The 15,711-nt window shown below is 41.6% G+C and overlaps 1 protein-coding gene across 1 annotated transcript; it reads left to right on the top strand.

The window, feature by feature from the left end:
• The first annotated feature begins 229 nt into the window (after positions 1–229).
• polr2a (RNA polymerase II subunit A) lies at positions 230–13,430 on the top strand. The gene is made up of 28 exons (XM_026277019.1): positions 230–316; positions 1,244–1,376; positions 1,464–1,600; positions 1,737–1,910; positions 1,999–2,280; positions 2,429–2,590; positions 3,007–3,227; positions 3,350–3,482; positions 3,574–3,698; positions 3,910–4,120; positions 4,214–4,423; positions 4,504–4,672; positions 4,759–4,853; positions 5,584–5,787; positions 5,895–6,117; positions 6,275–6,458; positions 6,686–6,857; positions 6,990–7,095; positions 7,565–7,770; positions 7,886–8,357; positions 8,472–8,572; positions 8,664–8,768; positions 9,006–9,188; positions 9,275–9,478; positions 9,562–9,748; positions 9,838–9,951; positions 10,069–10,218; positions 10,339–13,430. Exons 1-28 carry the CDS (start codon positions 230–232, stop codon positions 11,484–11,486), a joined length of 5,898 nt encoding a protein of 1,965 aa, XP_026132804.1. The 3' UTR covers positions 11,487–13,430.
• Positions 13,431–15,711: the final 2,281 nt, after the last annotated feature.

Below are 15,711 nucleotides of genomic sequence, written 5' to 3'. Positions count from 1 at the left end.
AGAGTAGATCGGGGAAAGGGAAGGGGATAGCTGGTTGCTACAATAGCTAGTATATAAACACAAATTTAAAAGCACGTTGACTAGCAAGATACGGTGGTCACTGGGAAACCGCCATCGGACGAGTTCCGGTCACCATTGGGTGCCAGGAGAGTCTTGGTGGCGTTTCAGAGGTGTTCCTTCTTTACAAAGCGGCGTGCCGGGGGAGGACGCGTCTCTTTGAATAGACAGGATGCACGGACCGCCTTCCAGCGACAGCGCATGCCCATTGCGCCTCATCAAGAGAGTGCAATTCGGCGTCCTCAGCCCTGATGAACTTGTAGGTTTTGCTCTTGAGAGGGGGTATTCTCTTAATTCTTTGAGTACTATTGTCTTACTCAAATCAACATCGTGTTAAACTCATTAAATACGGATATTAACATACAGTGTCTTTTGTGAACTTGTGTTTTGCTAACTTAGCCGGCTAGCCACTTCTTCCTCAGTAAGAGCATGTGTTTAGAAAGTTGAAGGAACACTACACAAGAGTCCTGCTGTAACATTTAGCAGTAAGACACTGAAAGCCTTGTTTGAAGTTATACAGTTTTAACTTCTTGTAACATTTTGTTATTTGTTACTTTTATGTGACAATTATGGAGTCACATGGCAGACCCAGAGTTAATCCCATGTTTCCACATTGTTCCCTATGTCTCCCTTACTGGCAATAAAATGTACAATTTTTATATGCATGCTTTCGTTTATTTAAACTCAAATACGTTCAGTTTGCAAAGAGCACTTATATTTTGAAATAAATGACGAACAAATGTCATGTTTCAATGTTGAGCTGTAATGCATTTTCTTTAGACAGCGAGGCTAACTAACTTGGTTTTATTCGATAATGTGTAAATTAAGGACCTATACCTCTTTTTATTTTTTTATAATGAATGCAGGGTTGAGCAATCTTTTGACACTTTTTGTCATTTAGATAGTTATTGTGTGCATGTATGGGGTAAGGGTGCAGCATGTATTGTAAAGAAACCCACTATAAATACAACTATTAAACCATTGTTACGTTTCAAATTAAAATGTTTAAAAATGCTAAATGCATAATTGACACATGGCATCTGAACTATTGCTTTTTGCAAACTTAACTGTTGCATTTCATGTATTTACAAAAAATATGTATGCTTTGAGTGTACATTTAGTGTCCAAATATTTTTTCTATTGTTGTGAAAATGTACAACACTTTAATGCTGTTTATCATTTTCAGAAACGGATGTCCGTTACTGAAGGGGGCATCAAGTACCCTGAGACCACAGAAGGAGGACGCCCTAAACTGGGGGGACTTATGGACCCCCGGCAAGGGGTAATTGAAAGGTCAGGCAGATGCCAGACGTGTGCAGGTATGTTCATAAACTGATATTTATCCGTCTTGCTTATTGTTAAGCATTTAAAGCTGAACATCTGCTTATTTGCTTGTTGTCATTCAGGTAACATGACTGAGTGTCCTGGTCATTTTGGTCACATTGAGTTGGCTAAGCCAGTCTTTCATGTTGGCTTCATCACAAAGATCATGAAGGTCCTCCGATGTGTCTGCTTCTTCTGTTCAAAACTGCTTGTGGACTCGGTATGCCGTATTTTCAGTTTGCCTTGTGTGATATATTCGATTGTTACAATTTTTGTCTCTTGTTCTTCTGATCTAGTTCCTTTTGTCAAATAGTTTTGTAGTGTATTTAAACATCTCCTAATTTTGTTTTATCCAGAACAATCCAAAAATCAAAGACATTTTAACCAAGTCGAAGGGGCAGCCACGGAAGCGTCTGACCCACGTCTATGACCTCTGTAAAGGCAAAAACATTTGTGAGGGTGGAGAGGAGATGGACAACAAGTTTGGAGTGGAGCAGCAGGAGACTGAAGAAGACCTCACTAAAGAGAAGGTAAACCCCTAAAACACACAGGCCAGTTTGAAACTTTCCAGCTTGCTCTGGAAGTTTTCAAACTGATTTTGAACTTTTAATTCTCAAGGGTCATGGAGGCTGTGGCAGGTACCAGCCACGTATCCGTCGCTCTGGCCTGGAGCTGTATGCTGAGTGGAAGCACGTGAACGAAGACTCGCAGGAGAAGAAGATTCTTCTCAGCCCTGAACGTGTGCATGAGATCTTCAAACGCATTTCGGATGAAGAGGACATGATCTTGGGCATGGACCCCAAATATGCCCGTCCCGAGTGGATGATTGTCACGGTGTTGCCCGTGCCTCCACTTGCTGTGAGACCAGCTGTGGTCATGCAGGGCTCTGCTAGAAACCAAGTAAGCAAAGCATTTCTTATTAAACAGTGTGAAAGAAGTTGTATGCATTTCATAATACTGATAGCTGTTAGATATATATATATATATATATATATATATATATATATTTTTTTTTTTTTTTTAAATTGATATATATTTTTCTCCTTAGGATGATTTAACACACAAGTTGGCGGATATTGTGAAGATCAATAACCAGCTGAAGCGAAATGAGCAGAGTGGAGCTGCAGCGCATGTTATAGCAGAGGATGTCAAGCTGCTTCAGTTCCACGTGGCCACCATGGTAGACAATGAACTGCCAGGTCTACCTAGGGTAAGATGTACACTACACCTTAGGAGATCTGAGAAGCAACATATATATTCTTATTAACAGTGATCACATTTTTAAGTCAATATTTAATAATAAATTCACTGCTAAAGATTTATCTGTAACTTGTGGTTATAGAATTTACATGGAATCTAATTGCTATAGAAGTTATTGTATAAAAATGAAATGCATTTGTAAAAAAAAAAAAAAAAAATGCATTATTATTAACAAATAATGCTTTTATAATAAAATGCAATTGTGTGAGAAAATTCTGGGTACACAAAAAAAAAAAGACTGCTGCATGATGCATTGATACCTGGTGCAGCCAGTTAAAACATTTGCTATCTGATCATCTGCAGTTATGTAGTATGGGACGATTCGTAAAATATTAATGACGATTTTGCTCTATGCTCTTGATTCAGGCAATGCAAAAGTCTGGTCGTCCACTAAAATCTATCAAGCAGAGGCTAAAAGGTAAAGAAGGACGTGTCCGAGGTAATCTGATGGGGAAGCGTGTCGATTTCTCCGCCCGAACTGTCATCACGCCAGACCCCAACCTGCAGATCGACCAGGTGGGCGTTCCCCGTTCCATCGCCGCAAACATGACCTTTCCTGAGATTGTCACACCCTTTAACATTGACAGGTAATGTTAGTTTTTTTTTTTATCTCTTTCCTGAATAATATTTTAGAGTTCTCTAAAAGAGCTCTTTAACCCAGCGCTCTCAAATTCTTTTTAATTTTATTATTTATTTTTTTACTTTACAGACTCCAAGAGCTTGTGAGGAGAGGTAACAGTCAGTACCCTGGAGCCAAATATATTATCAGAGACAACGGAGACAGAATTGACCTGCGATTCCACCCTAAACCAAGTGACCTTCACCTTCAGATTGGATACAAAGTCAGTATTTTTTTTTTTTAATGTAAGAAATTAATGTGATTTTCAGTTACAGTGAGCACAGCATTTAAAACCTTGTTTGTTTTCTTTCTAGGTGGAACGACACATGTGTGACGGAGACATTATAGTGTTCAACCGACAGCCTACGCTTCACAAAATGTCTATGATGGGCCACAGAGTGCGAATCTTGCCTTGGTCAACATTTCGACTCAACCTCAGGTGCACTGGGTTTATAAGACTTGATCCGTCGCGTTGTTTGTAGATTGATACGTGGACAAGCAATATATTGATTTTGTGTAATACATCATTAGTTATAATTGCTGAAATTGTTACAAATCCATAGTGAAAACGAATGGTCAGATTTAGCACCATTGCTCTAATAGAAGTGTTTTGACTTTGTTTTAAAAGAGAAAATCCTTTTCACTTCTAGTGTAACAACTCCATACAATGCTGACTTTGACGGCGATGAGATGAACCTGCACTTGCCACAGTCCCTGGAGACCCGTGCTGAGATCCAAGAGCTGGCCATGGTGCCTCGTATGATTGTCACGCCACAGTCCAACAGACCTGTCATGGGTATTGTGCAGGACACACTGACAGCTGTGCGCAAATTCACCAAGAGAGACGTCTTCTTGGAGAGGGTGAGTTTACAAAGCTGTGGTACCAAATTATGAAGCTGTTAGGTTGCATAGGTACATGAGATTGATGCTAATCATTTTGTGTGCTTCATTTAGGGTGAGGTGATGAACCTCCTCATGTTTCTCTCCACATGGGACGGCAAAGTGCCCCAGCCAGCTATCTTGAAGCCTCGACCTCTCTGGACTGGCAAACAGATCTTCAGCTTGATCATCCCTGGGCACATTAATGCCATCCGCACACACAGCACCCACCCCGATGAAGAGGACAGCGGCCCTTACAAACACATCTCCCCTGGAGACACTAAGGTGCAGTAGTGCAGCCCAAATGTGGATCTAGTTTTTGTGCAAAAGAAAGTTTGTTCTCATTCATTAATCTCATTTTGCAGGTGATTGTGGAGAACGGTGAGCTGATTATGGGGATCCTGTGTAAGAAGTCATTGGGAACCTCCGCTGGCTCTCTTGTCCATATCTCATACCTTGAGATGGGCCATGACATCACACGACTCTTCTATTCTAACATCCAGACTGTCGTCAACAACTGGCTGCTCATTGAGGGTAAAAAAAAGAAAAGACTTGATATTTGCACAAACAAACAGTTTTGGTCCTTATTCGTTTATTTACAACTATCTTGTCTGCTTCAGGTCACTCTATTGGTATTGGAGACTCCATTGCCGATAAGTCGACATATCAGGACATTCAAAACACGATTAAGAAAGCCAAACAGGATGTGATAGAGGTGAGTTGACAGATATGATGTGATGAATGAAGACCAGGGGTCAGAGATGGCGTTCAATTAAAGAAATTTATTGAAGAACATGGTTTGTAGTTTCATCAGCAGAAGTCCGCTTCAGTACTCTGGAGTTCGTAGGCCATTCTGCATACATTTCAAAATCAACAGCAGCTTATACCCTGACAGAGGATACTAATTGCGTCAATGTCAACAAAATTCTGATTGGTTCCCAAACCTAGATAAACTTAGTTTCCACACATAGACGTAAACGATTTTGGAGACAAGTGATCCGAGGTCAGACGCAAGGCATCTCTCCAAAGATGTATATCTGATACACTGGACATTGGCAGTTGAATGTTTGTCCTGGGACTGTCTGAGCTTCTCCCTGTACAGACAGATACTAATACACATATGCAGAAAACTTATCAGAACTTCAAGGCTGCCTAGCCCTAGCTAGAATTTTATCATTATGGTTCGTCACACACACACACACACTATGAAGTCATCTTAGAGAGTAGAAGTACAGCATAAAGCAGGATTCTTTAATATCTCATAAGCGCACATAAGATTAAACCATTCACTCTTGCCATAACTTTCATAAATTAATATAATTAATATCAATATGAAGGATATGGCAACTCTGCATCCACTCCTTGTTTTAGGTATTTATAAATACACAACAGACTGTTGCTTTTGTACATGAATTCAGTTGTGCTCCATGATTTCTTCCTCACAGGTCATTGAGAAAGCCCACAACAATGAGTTGGAGCCCACCCCAGGTAACACTCTGAGACAGACCTTTGAGAACCAGGTCAACCGCATTCTGAACGATGCTCGAGACAAGACTGGATCCTCTGCCCAGAAGTCATTGTCTGAGTACAACAATTTCAAATCCATGGTGGTGGCTGGTTCAAAAGGCTCTAAAATTAACATTTCTCAGGTGAGAGAAGACCGTAGATGGTGTCTTTTTATCTTGAAATAGTTCAAAAGCACGTTCAGGAGTTTTTTCACAATCTCTGTATTTGTTCTTTCTCTTCTCCCGTTTAGGTTATTGCTGTGGTGGGGCAGCAGAACGTTGAGGGTAAGCGAATCCCCTTTGGTTTCAAGCACCGGACTCTCCCTCACTTCATTAAAGATGACTATGGTCCAGAGAGTAGAGGCTTCGTAGAAAACTCCTATCTGGCTGGTCTCACACCAACTGAGTTTTTCTTTCACGCCATGGGAGGCAGAGAGGGTCTGATCGACACAGCTGTCAAAACTGCTGAGACAGGTAATGGACTGAGCAGCTATTGAGGGCAAATACTAAATGTAATCTGAACTTCTAGTCTTCTAAGTGAGATGTTGTGTGCAATTGTCATCAGATTAGTTTTCGTTAAAGCCTGAAACTGTCTTCAAACTTCGTTTTGATGAAACTCCTATTCCTTCAGGTTATATTCAGCGTCGTCTGATCAAGTCTATGGAGTCTGTTATGGTAAAGTATGATGCTACAGTCAGAAACTCCATTAACCAAGTTGTCCAGCTGAGGTATGGAGAGGATGGTCTGGCAGGAGAGGCTGTGGAGTTCCAGAACATGGCTACCCTTAAGCCATCCCACAAAGCCTTTGAGAAGAAGTGAGTTCTGTTCTGTCAAGTATATGCAGTAAAATTATATATTGCCACCAATTTAAACTAAGTAATATAATCAATATAGTCATATTAACTAAAATCAACAAGAACATGGATAGCAAGCTATTTAGGAGTCTGCTTTCAAGTCTTCTCAGGTCATGGTTGATCATCAGCTCAGAGCTCAACTGACTAACGTCACTGATCTAACGTTCTGCCTCTCTTTAATTGCACAGGTTCAAGTTTGACTACGCCAATGATAGAGCTCTCCGCCGCACTCTACAGGAAGATGTGGTGAAAGATGTGTTGACCAATGCCCATGTCCAGAGTGCTCTAGAGAGAGAGTATGAGAAGATGAAGGAAGACCGAGAAATCTTGAGGGCCATTTTCCCCACAGGAGACAGCAAGGTCTGACCCTTAAGAGGACCATTTTAAGTGCCATCAATATCCATATTCCCTTCTTTTTACATCTCAAAGCATTAATATCACTATTTGGACACTTCTGTATAATGTCATAAACCCAAACCATGTTTTCCATAGGTGGTACTACCGTGCAATTTGGCCAGAATGATCTGGAATGCTCAGAAGATTTTCCGCATCAATCCTCGAACACCAACTGACCTTAACCCAGCACGAGTAGTGGAAGGTGGGTTTTGTACTTTGCGCCTATAAAGGGATTTTATTTAGGCATCTTATAACTAACTTTTTATTTTGACTTGCACGCTATATACACCCCTTTAACTGACTTAAGGCTATCTGCATTTGAGCGGGTCTCCCAGCTAAATAAAGACTCCTGCTTGTGGTAGCTAAATAAAGCCTGCTGACGACTGATCCCTGTAGCTTACCACTGTCTTGTGGCAGACCTGTGCAAGCTGATTATAAAGGCCACAGTTACATCTTTGCATACGTGTTGACTGAAGACCTGATTCCAAACTTATGCGCTTGACAAATCTGCACCTTTAAGAGATTTACATTTTATGTAGCCCTAACCAATATGGCTGTTTTACCTTGTCATTATAGTGGTGGCACTAACCATTTCTTGTTGTTGTTATTATTGGAGTGAGCTTTGCCTTGTAACGATAGCACATGGCTATTTGCTCTCTTTTTTTATGCAGGAGTTCATGAGTTGAGTAAGAAGCTGGTGATCGTAAATGGTGAAGACCAGTTAAGCAGGCAAGCCCAGGAGAACGCCACTCTGCTGTTCAACATCCACCTGCGCTCCACGCTGTGCTCCAAGCGAATGACTGAGGAGTTCCGTCTTAGCACAGAGGCTTTTGATTGGCTGCTGGGAGAGATAGAGTCCAAATTTAACCAGTCCATTGTAAGTAATGCTTGCTTAGTTACTGCACCTGCAAAAAAAAAAAAAAAAGAGAGAAAATGGGGAGTAATCTAGTTTCATCAAATCGTCAAAAGCAGGATGCTTTGTTTTTCCTCAGGCTCACCCTGGTGAGATGGTAGGTGCTCTGGCTGCCCAGTCTCTGGGAGAGCCTGCTACTCAGATGACCCTGAACACATTCCACTACGCCGGTGTGTCCGCCAAAAACGTCACTCTTGGTGTGCCTCGACTCAAAGAGCTTATCAACATCTCCAAGCGACCCAAGACCCCCTCCTTGACCGTCTTTCTCCTGGGCCAAGCGGCCCGTGACGCAGAGAGGGCCAAAGATATTCTGTGTCGTTTGGAGCACACAACCTTGCGTAAGGTCACTGCCAACACAGCCATTTATTATGACCCCAACCCTCAGAACACTGTGGTGACTGAGGATCAGGAGTGGGTCAACGTGTACTATGAGATGCCTGACTTCGATGTGACCCGCATTTCACCCTGGCTGCTGCGTATCGAGCTTGATCGCAAACACATGACTGACCGTAAACTGACAATGGAGCAAATCGCAGAGAAGATCAATGCAGGTGGGCTTGAGTTTATCATTGAATTAATGCATGTTGATACAACACTTTTAAATGGCAAACAGAATGGATGCTTAGGTGTTGTATAGTTTTCTGACTTAAATATTTGTCTCCAAGGATTTGGCGATGACCTTAACTGCATCTTCAATGATGACAATGCTGAGAAACTGGTTTTGCGAATCCGCATCATGAATAGTGACGAGAACAAGTTTCAAGAGGTAATTCGTTGTAATTTTAATCTTTGCTGGGGAGTACGTAACTGGCCTCTTTTCTCACAATGTTAAATCGTAAATGTTGAATCTTGTCTAGGATGAGGAGGTAGTGGATAAGATGGATGACGATGTCTTCCTTCGCTGCATTGAATCGAACATGCTGACAGACATGACACTGCAAGGCATTGAGCAGATCAGCAAGGTATTTTTTTTTTCTTCCATCTTTTGACATTTAACTTCACTTCAGTAAATCTGAAAGCATGTGTGGCAGTGCTGGTTCATCCAGAAAGGCACATGACGCTTACAAGCTCTGAACTAATAGGCAGTGCTAATTGGCATGCTCCTGAAACAAAAAAAAAGCTAACCGACCTGACACTTTTAAATTGTGGACACAGATGGCCCTGAGATTGAGGTTTAATTTCTCCTGCCTTTTTTGTAGGTGTACATGCATCTACCACAGACTGACAACAAGAAAAAAATCATCATCACAGAAGAGGGAGAGTTTAAAGCTTTGCAAGAGTGGATCCTGGAAACTGATGGAGTCAGCCTCATGAGGGTTCTCAGTGAGAAGGATGTGGACCCTGTCAGAACCACCTCCAACGACATTGTGGAGATTTTCACTGTAAGAATTGTTTAAAAGCTTGTCTAAAGTTTGGAAACTATTAGGTTCTCAGATCAAATTCAGAAATGTCTGCTCTTCAACTGCAGGTTCTTGGTATTGAGGCTGTGCGTAAGGCTCTAGAAAGAGAGTTGTACCACGTCATCTCTTTTGATGGTTCTTACGTTAACTACCGCCATCTTGCCTTGCTGTGTGACACGATGACCTGCAGGGGTCACTTGATGGCCATCACTCGTCACGGTATCAACAGGCAGGACACTGGGCCGCTAATGAAGTGCTCTTTTGAAGAGACGGTGAGGCTCCGTTTAATGTTTAAAATGGTATTGTGGTTGAGCTTGTAAAGAAATCTTAAATGTTATCCCTTGCTCTTCTGTAGGTGGATGTCTTGATGGAAGCCTCATCTCATGGTGAATGTGACCCAATGAAAGGAGTGTCTGAGAATATCATGCTGGGGCAGCTGGCTCCTGCAGGCACTGGTTGCTTTGATCTGCTGTTGGATGCTGAGAAGTGCAAGTATGGTATGGAGATTCCCACCAACATCCCTGGTATCAGTGTTGCAGGACGTAAGTCAAACTTATTTTTTGAATGCTTAAACCTAATACTCTGTCCCCAAATTTAAACCTGTGGTTAATCATTGATTTTTCCACCACAGCGACGGGTATGTTCTTTGGCTCTGCCCCCAGTCCCATGAGTGGCATGTCTCCTGCCATGACTCCCTGGAACACAGGAGCCACTCCTGCATATGGTGCTTGGTCTCCCAGTGTTGGTGAGTGAAGAAATGCTACACACAGATTTGTTTTACTGCCACCCGTATTTATGGTGTATTATCTTGTGTATGTTTACATTTTTCATTTCATGCCCTGTTCTTTTTTTCCCCATACAGGAAGTGGAATGACACCAGGTGCTGCAGGCTTCTCTCCCAGTGCTGCGTCTGATGCCAGCGGATTCTCACCTGGTTATTCTCCTGCCTGGTCTCCTACTCCCGGTTCTCCTGGATCCCCTGGACCAGCTAGCCCTTATATCCCCTCACCAGGTCTCTTTACTGTTTATTTTGGTCTTGTTCCGTTTTTAAGAATAATGGTCTTAGTTTACTTGGTTGTAATTGGCTGCTAATGTAATTGTTTTTTTTCTCTCCTTTTGTCTTTCTCAACAGGAGCCTTGTCTCCAAATTACTCTCCAACTTCTCCTGCCTACGAGCCTCGTTCTCCTGGTGGATACACCCCTCAGAGCCCTGGTTACTCTCCGACCTCTCCATCATACTCTCCGACTTCGCCATCTTATTCTCCCACCAGTCCAAACTACAGCCCCACATCTCCGTCCTACTCGCCCACATCTCCCTCCTACTCTCCAACTTCGCCGTCTTATTCTCCAACATCTCCAAGTTACTCTCCGACTTCACCTTCTTACTCTCCGACTTCGCCGTCTTACTCCCCGACTTCACCATCCTACTCTCCAACATCCCCCAGCTATAGCCCGACATCCCCCAGCTACAGCCCAACCTCACCGAGTTACAGCCCCACGTCTCCGTCTTATTCCCCAACTTCTCCATCTTATTCCCCGACCTCCCCCTCTTACTCTCCCACTTCTCCAAGCTACTCTCCAACCTCCCCGTCCTATTCCCCGACATCCCCGAGCTACAGTCCCACTTCGCCCAACTACACGCCCACCTCACCAAGTTACTCTCCAACCTCTCCATCTTACAGCCCCACCTCACCTTCCTACTCCCCCACCTCTCCCAATTATACTCCAACCAGTCCCAATTACTCCCCCACATCTCCTTCTTACTCCCCAACTTCGCCGTCCTACTCTCCATCCAGTCCGCGTTACACCCCGCAGTCTCCCACCTACACCCCAAGCTCACCTTCTTACAGCCCAAGTTCTCCATCCTATTCCCCCACCTCCCCAAAATACACCCCCACCTCCCCCTCCTACAGTCCCAGCTCTCCCGAATATACCCCAACATCCCCCAAATATTCCCCCACTTCCCCAAAGTACTCTCCCACTTCGCCCAAATACAGTCCCACTTCACCAACCTACTCCCCAACAACTCCCAAGTACAGCCCCACTTCCCCTACTTATTCTCCAACCTCTCCTACCTACACCCCAACCAGTCCCAAATATTCCCCCACCTCTCCGACTTACTCTCCAACTTCTCCAAAATACTCCCCCACTTCCCCTACCTACTCTCCAACTAGTCCGAAGGGCTCCACCTACAGCCCCACTTCTCCCGGCTACAGCCCCACCTCTCCAACCTACAGCCCCGCCATCAGCCCTGATGACAGCGATGAAGAAAATAATTAAAGATGGTTGGTGCCGGGGTTTGTCCCACTTCCCTTATGGGCACTCTGACCCTGGGATAAAGACTGAAGGAAAGCCACTCAGCTGGGGATGTTGTCATGTACAGGGAAGGCTGAGGAACCTGGGATCCCACATGTGACAACATCCTTTTTGATTTTTCTCTTTTGGACTTCATGAATTGTTCTTAAATAGCCTCACTAAACAGGCTTCAGTGGTTGCATCTGTTAGGTTAGAGGTTTGAACTACAAGCCAAACAAGGCTGCCTTTGTATAGACCGCTTTGGTCGCTCTAAGTTTAGAGGGAGAACCATTTCTCAAAGTTGGTGGAAAGATGCAAGAGATTGACTGCTTTCGGAGGAGAAAGACCATGCATTGTCCTCCTCTATCCATCCAGTCATTTCTGCCTCCCTTTTTCTCAAATTCAGTGTTGGATGTAAAGGAAATTTAAGTATTGCCAAAAGCCTTCAAACAGAAAACAGTGGATTGTATCTGAAAAGTTTCAAATGAAACCTTGAAAAATCTCTATAACGTAAATGTTAAGGGGGAGAAACTGACCTTTCTCACATTTTACAGCTATTAGTTTCTTCCCCAGTGTAAATAAGCGCTTGCTCCCAGTTTTGATTCTTTATTCCAGCTCTGAACTGAGGACAGTTTAAATATTAATGTCGATTTTTCTGTCTAATTTGAGTTCTCTTATGAAAAATGTTATTTCTAAAGAAGCAGGAGGTTCAAAGTGGCTGTTTATTAGAAAACTTGTTGAAATGTCTTGTAATACTGTAGTCTATGTATGCCGGCCCATGACATGGGTAAAAGTCTTGTGTAGTGATTAACCCTCTTTAAGAATCAGAGAGGGGGAACAGATGCTTTATTTGAGGCATCAATTTTCTAGTCCATCGTCCCCAAAAGATGCAAGCCTTATCCTTCACCAGCATCTGCCCAGTAATTTACAATTTCAAAAAACTGCAAAAAAAAAATGGTAACCAGCGGTCTTGTACCTCTGAGTGTGAAATTGTGTCCTTTTTGGTTTTATTTTTCTTTTATCATGAGAGTGAGGCTGGAGCCCGGCTTTACATAAGATGCACCATGTTGATTTTTTTTTTTTTTTATAATATATATAAACACCTAGGTTAAAATCTAATGAGTCCTTCCTTGTCCTCAGCACTCAACCCTTTAATGTAACAAGTGTATAATTGTTTTTTTCTGATATATGCATCATTACAATTGATAATCTATTGTGTGATTTACTGAGGAAAAGCATTTATTTTACACTTTTTCTTGCGCTGGCTTCATTGTCGTTGGGTCAGCTTTGCTTTTTGGATTAAGTGCTTGGGGAGAGGAGAATAGTGCAGTTTGGTTTGTTACCTTTCGAATATGCATATGTTTCATATCTAAATTTCGTCAGCTGATTCTGAATCATCTTTTGCTCTAACAGTAGAGGGCGACAGAGACTGATTTGACTCGGGCGTTAGAGGCATTAGGATCTTTTTGAGTGTTACCTTTTTATAACCTGTGGTTGCCTCAAATTACTCTCCATCTGGACAGTGGTAGTTGCAGGAGGTTTTTTTGACTTGTAAAAGACTTTTGATGCTTTAGATTTAAGGCCTTAGATCGCATTGGGAAGAGCAGTTCTGACAGTCTCTTTAATGCCCTTGTTTGCCTTCAGTTTCATGGATGTTTCAAACAAGTCCAGTTAATACTCTATACCCAGGCTCCCAGTAAGTGTGTGTGTGTGTGTTTGTGTGTGTAAGTGGGTGTGCATGAAAGCGTAAATGGAAAAGACAGGGTTTTCTTGAGTTTGAGTAATAACCGGGTTGGGTTTATGGGGAAAGGAGAATTTAAATTAAGAGAAATTGCCACTGTATAGAAATCAATCTGATACTTCAATCTCTGTATCTATGTTTTGTTTGTTTTTTTTTTGACTTGGAAAAAATAAAAAAGTTTGACTAAACTATTGTTCGTGTTTTTACATCACTGTTGGGCTTGTGATTAACCTTAAAACAACAGTTTACCTGTAAATGAAAGTAATTTTTTTTGTGTTCCACTGAAGTTACATTACATACACATTTGAAACAAACAGTTTTTGTGTATAATGTTTATAATCAATGTTTTTAAGTGACGTTTGTAAATTACATTAATTACAGGGATAGTTCATCCAAAAATGAAAATTCTGTCATTACTCACCCGCAATGTGATGGAACTGTTCCCAGACCAAGAAACATAGTAAGAACATGATAAAAATCCATGTGACCTCAATGGTTCAACTATAACTCAAAGCTACAAGAATGTTTTGTTTTGAACACAAAAATCAGCAGCAATTCATTTCTGCGTGTGCAATCTATTCGATAACCACAGCAGCACGTTTCTTTATAGTATTTTATTTAATCCTATATACGTTGTTTTGTTTTGTCAAACATTAAGGGTTTGGAAAAACGTGAGGGTGAGTAATTAAAGCCTTTTTGGTAGCACTTTAGAATAGGTAACACCTATTAAAGGTCCCGTTCTTCGTGATCCCATGTTTTAAACTTTAGTTAGTGTGTTATGTTGTTGTTGTTCGAGTATAAATAATATCTGTAAAATTCTAAAGCTCAAACTTCAATGCCAAGCGAGATATTTTATTTAACAGAATCTGCATACATCGAAAGACCAGTTTGGACTACGTCCCTTTAGTTCCTGCAGTAATTAAGTTTTTTGACTAACCTCCGCCCACATGAATACACAAAAAAGGGGGCGTGGTCTCGTTGCGCTCCGACGGAGAAGAGGAAGAGCTGCTCTTGTGTTTGCCATGTCGTCGAAACGCTGTTATTTTTATTTCTGAGTCCAATCACCTTTGTTTGGCCTTCCCAGGGATGCTGTACTTAGAGATCAATGGTTGCAATTTATGTTTAGCTCGGTTTCTGAAAATTATAATCCACATTTAAAACTATGTGCAGCACATTTAGCAGAGGACAGCTTTCTCAATCTCAATCAGTTTAATGCCGGATACACACAAAGATTATTCTTGAAAGATGGAGCAGTTCCCTCTTTGTCTGGAGAAGGCGTTGTTTATAGACCACAACCGGTAAGTGTATTTTATTATTTAAGTTGGTGCGTTTAACAGTTTCTGTGACTTACTATACAAAGGGCAAAGCTGTTTAGCTTTGTTAACTAGATGTTAGGTCTGTGAAAAATAAAAAAATCGAATGCGATTGTCATGCGCATCTCGTCAGTAAAAATGCTCCTGTGATTAGAAGTACATCTCCAGCATGTGCGTTCAGATCAGGATTGCCAGGTTTTCAAAACAAATCCTGCCCACTTGCTTCTCAAAACTACTCCAAAACTAGCCCAATCGCGTTTCCAGGAGGGCAGCCTGCGCTCAGCTGCTGTCGAATCACAACACATGAACCGCTGGCCCAATCAGAACTCGTCACGTATTTCTGAAGGAGGGACTTTATAGAACAAGGAAGTCATCAGCCTGTTTTTATGACAGTGAAAACAGCGGTATACAGATAAGTGAATTGTGTGAAAAATACTGTTTTTTACACGCGAAACATGAACAAATGTTATATTGCACATTGTAAACTCAATCAAAGCTTCAAAAAAGCACGAAAAACGAGACCTTTAATTACTTATTAGCATGCACATTACTAGAATATTAGCCATGTATTAGTGCTAGTTAAGAACATATTAATGCCTTATTCTACTTAACCTTATTCTAGATCCCTAATCTTACCCAATACCTAAACCTAACAACTACCTTACTAACTATTAATAAGCAGCAAATTAAGAATTTATTGAGGGAAATGTTGTTGTTAATAGTTAACAAGTGTTACCTATTCCAAAGTGTTACCGCCTTTTCATTTTTGGGTGAACTAACCCTTTAAGGCTTAGACTTCATTTTCTTAAATGTCAAAGTTTTGCAGAAGTGTCTTGTAGCACAATGCCGTATTGAAAAGAATTGCTACACTGCAGATTGTTGTTCACTTCACTTTAGTAACACATGACTTGTGATTCAATGGGCTGTGTGTTTAAGATACACTTCTGTTTTACAGTCTGTCACATGTATAGGAAAAGAGTTTTCTATAAGTACACCCCTTAATTTTGGATGTTCAGTTAACAAAATTTCCTATATTGAATTTCTAAACGAAGATGTGCAATTTGTGTATTTCTTCACATAGATGTATTCCAAGGTATTTTGCGCCTCATAGGTTCTTGTTTTTAATAAACCACTGAAACCACAGACATGCCCCTGG

The sequence above is a fragment of the Carassius auratus genome, chromosome 12 (assembly GCF_003368295.1).
Source record: "Carassius auratus strain Wakin chromosome 12, ASM336829v1, whole genome shotgun sequence".
In the NCBI taxonomy this organism is placed as follows: domain Eukaryota; kingdom Metazoa; phylum Chordata; class Actinopteri; order Cypriniformes; family Cyprinidae; genus Carassius; species Carassius auratus.
This window is presented reverse-complemented; position numbering and strand designations above follow the sequence as displayed.

Excerpts from the sequence above, each read along its gene's own strand:
- polr2a (XM_026277019.1), top strand. The coding sequence starts at position 230 with ATGCACGGACCGCCTTCCAGCGACAGCGCATGCCCATTGCGCCTCATC. Across the intron at positions 317-1,243 it reads TCCTCAGCCCTGATGAACTT|AAACGGATGTCCGTTACTGA; the intron begins GTAGGTTTTGCT and ends TATCATTTTCAG. Across the intron at positions 4,673-4,758 it reads CAACTGGCTGCTCATTGAGG|GTCACTCTATTGGTATTGGA; the intron begins GTAAAAAAAAGA and ends TGTCTGCTTCAG.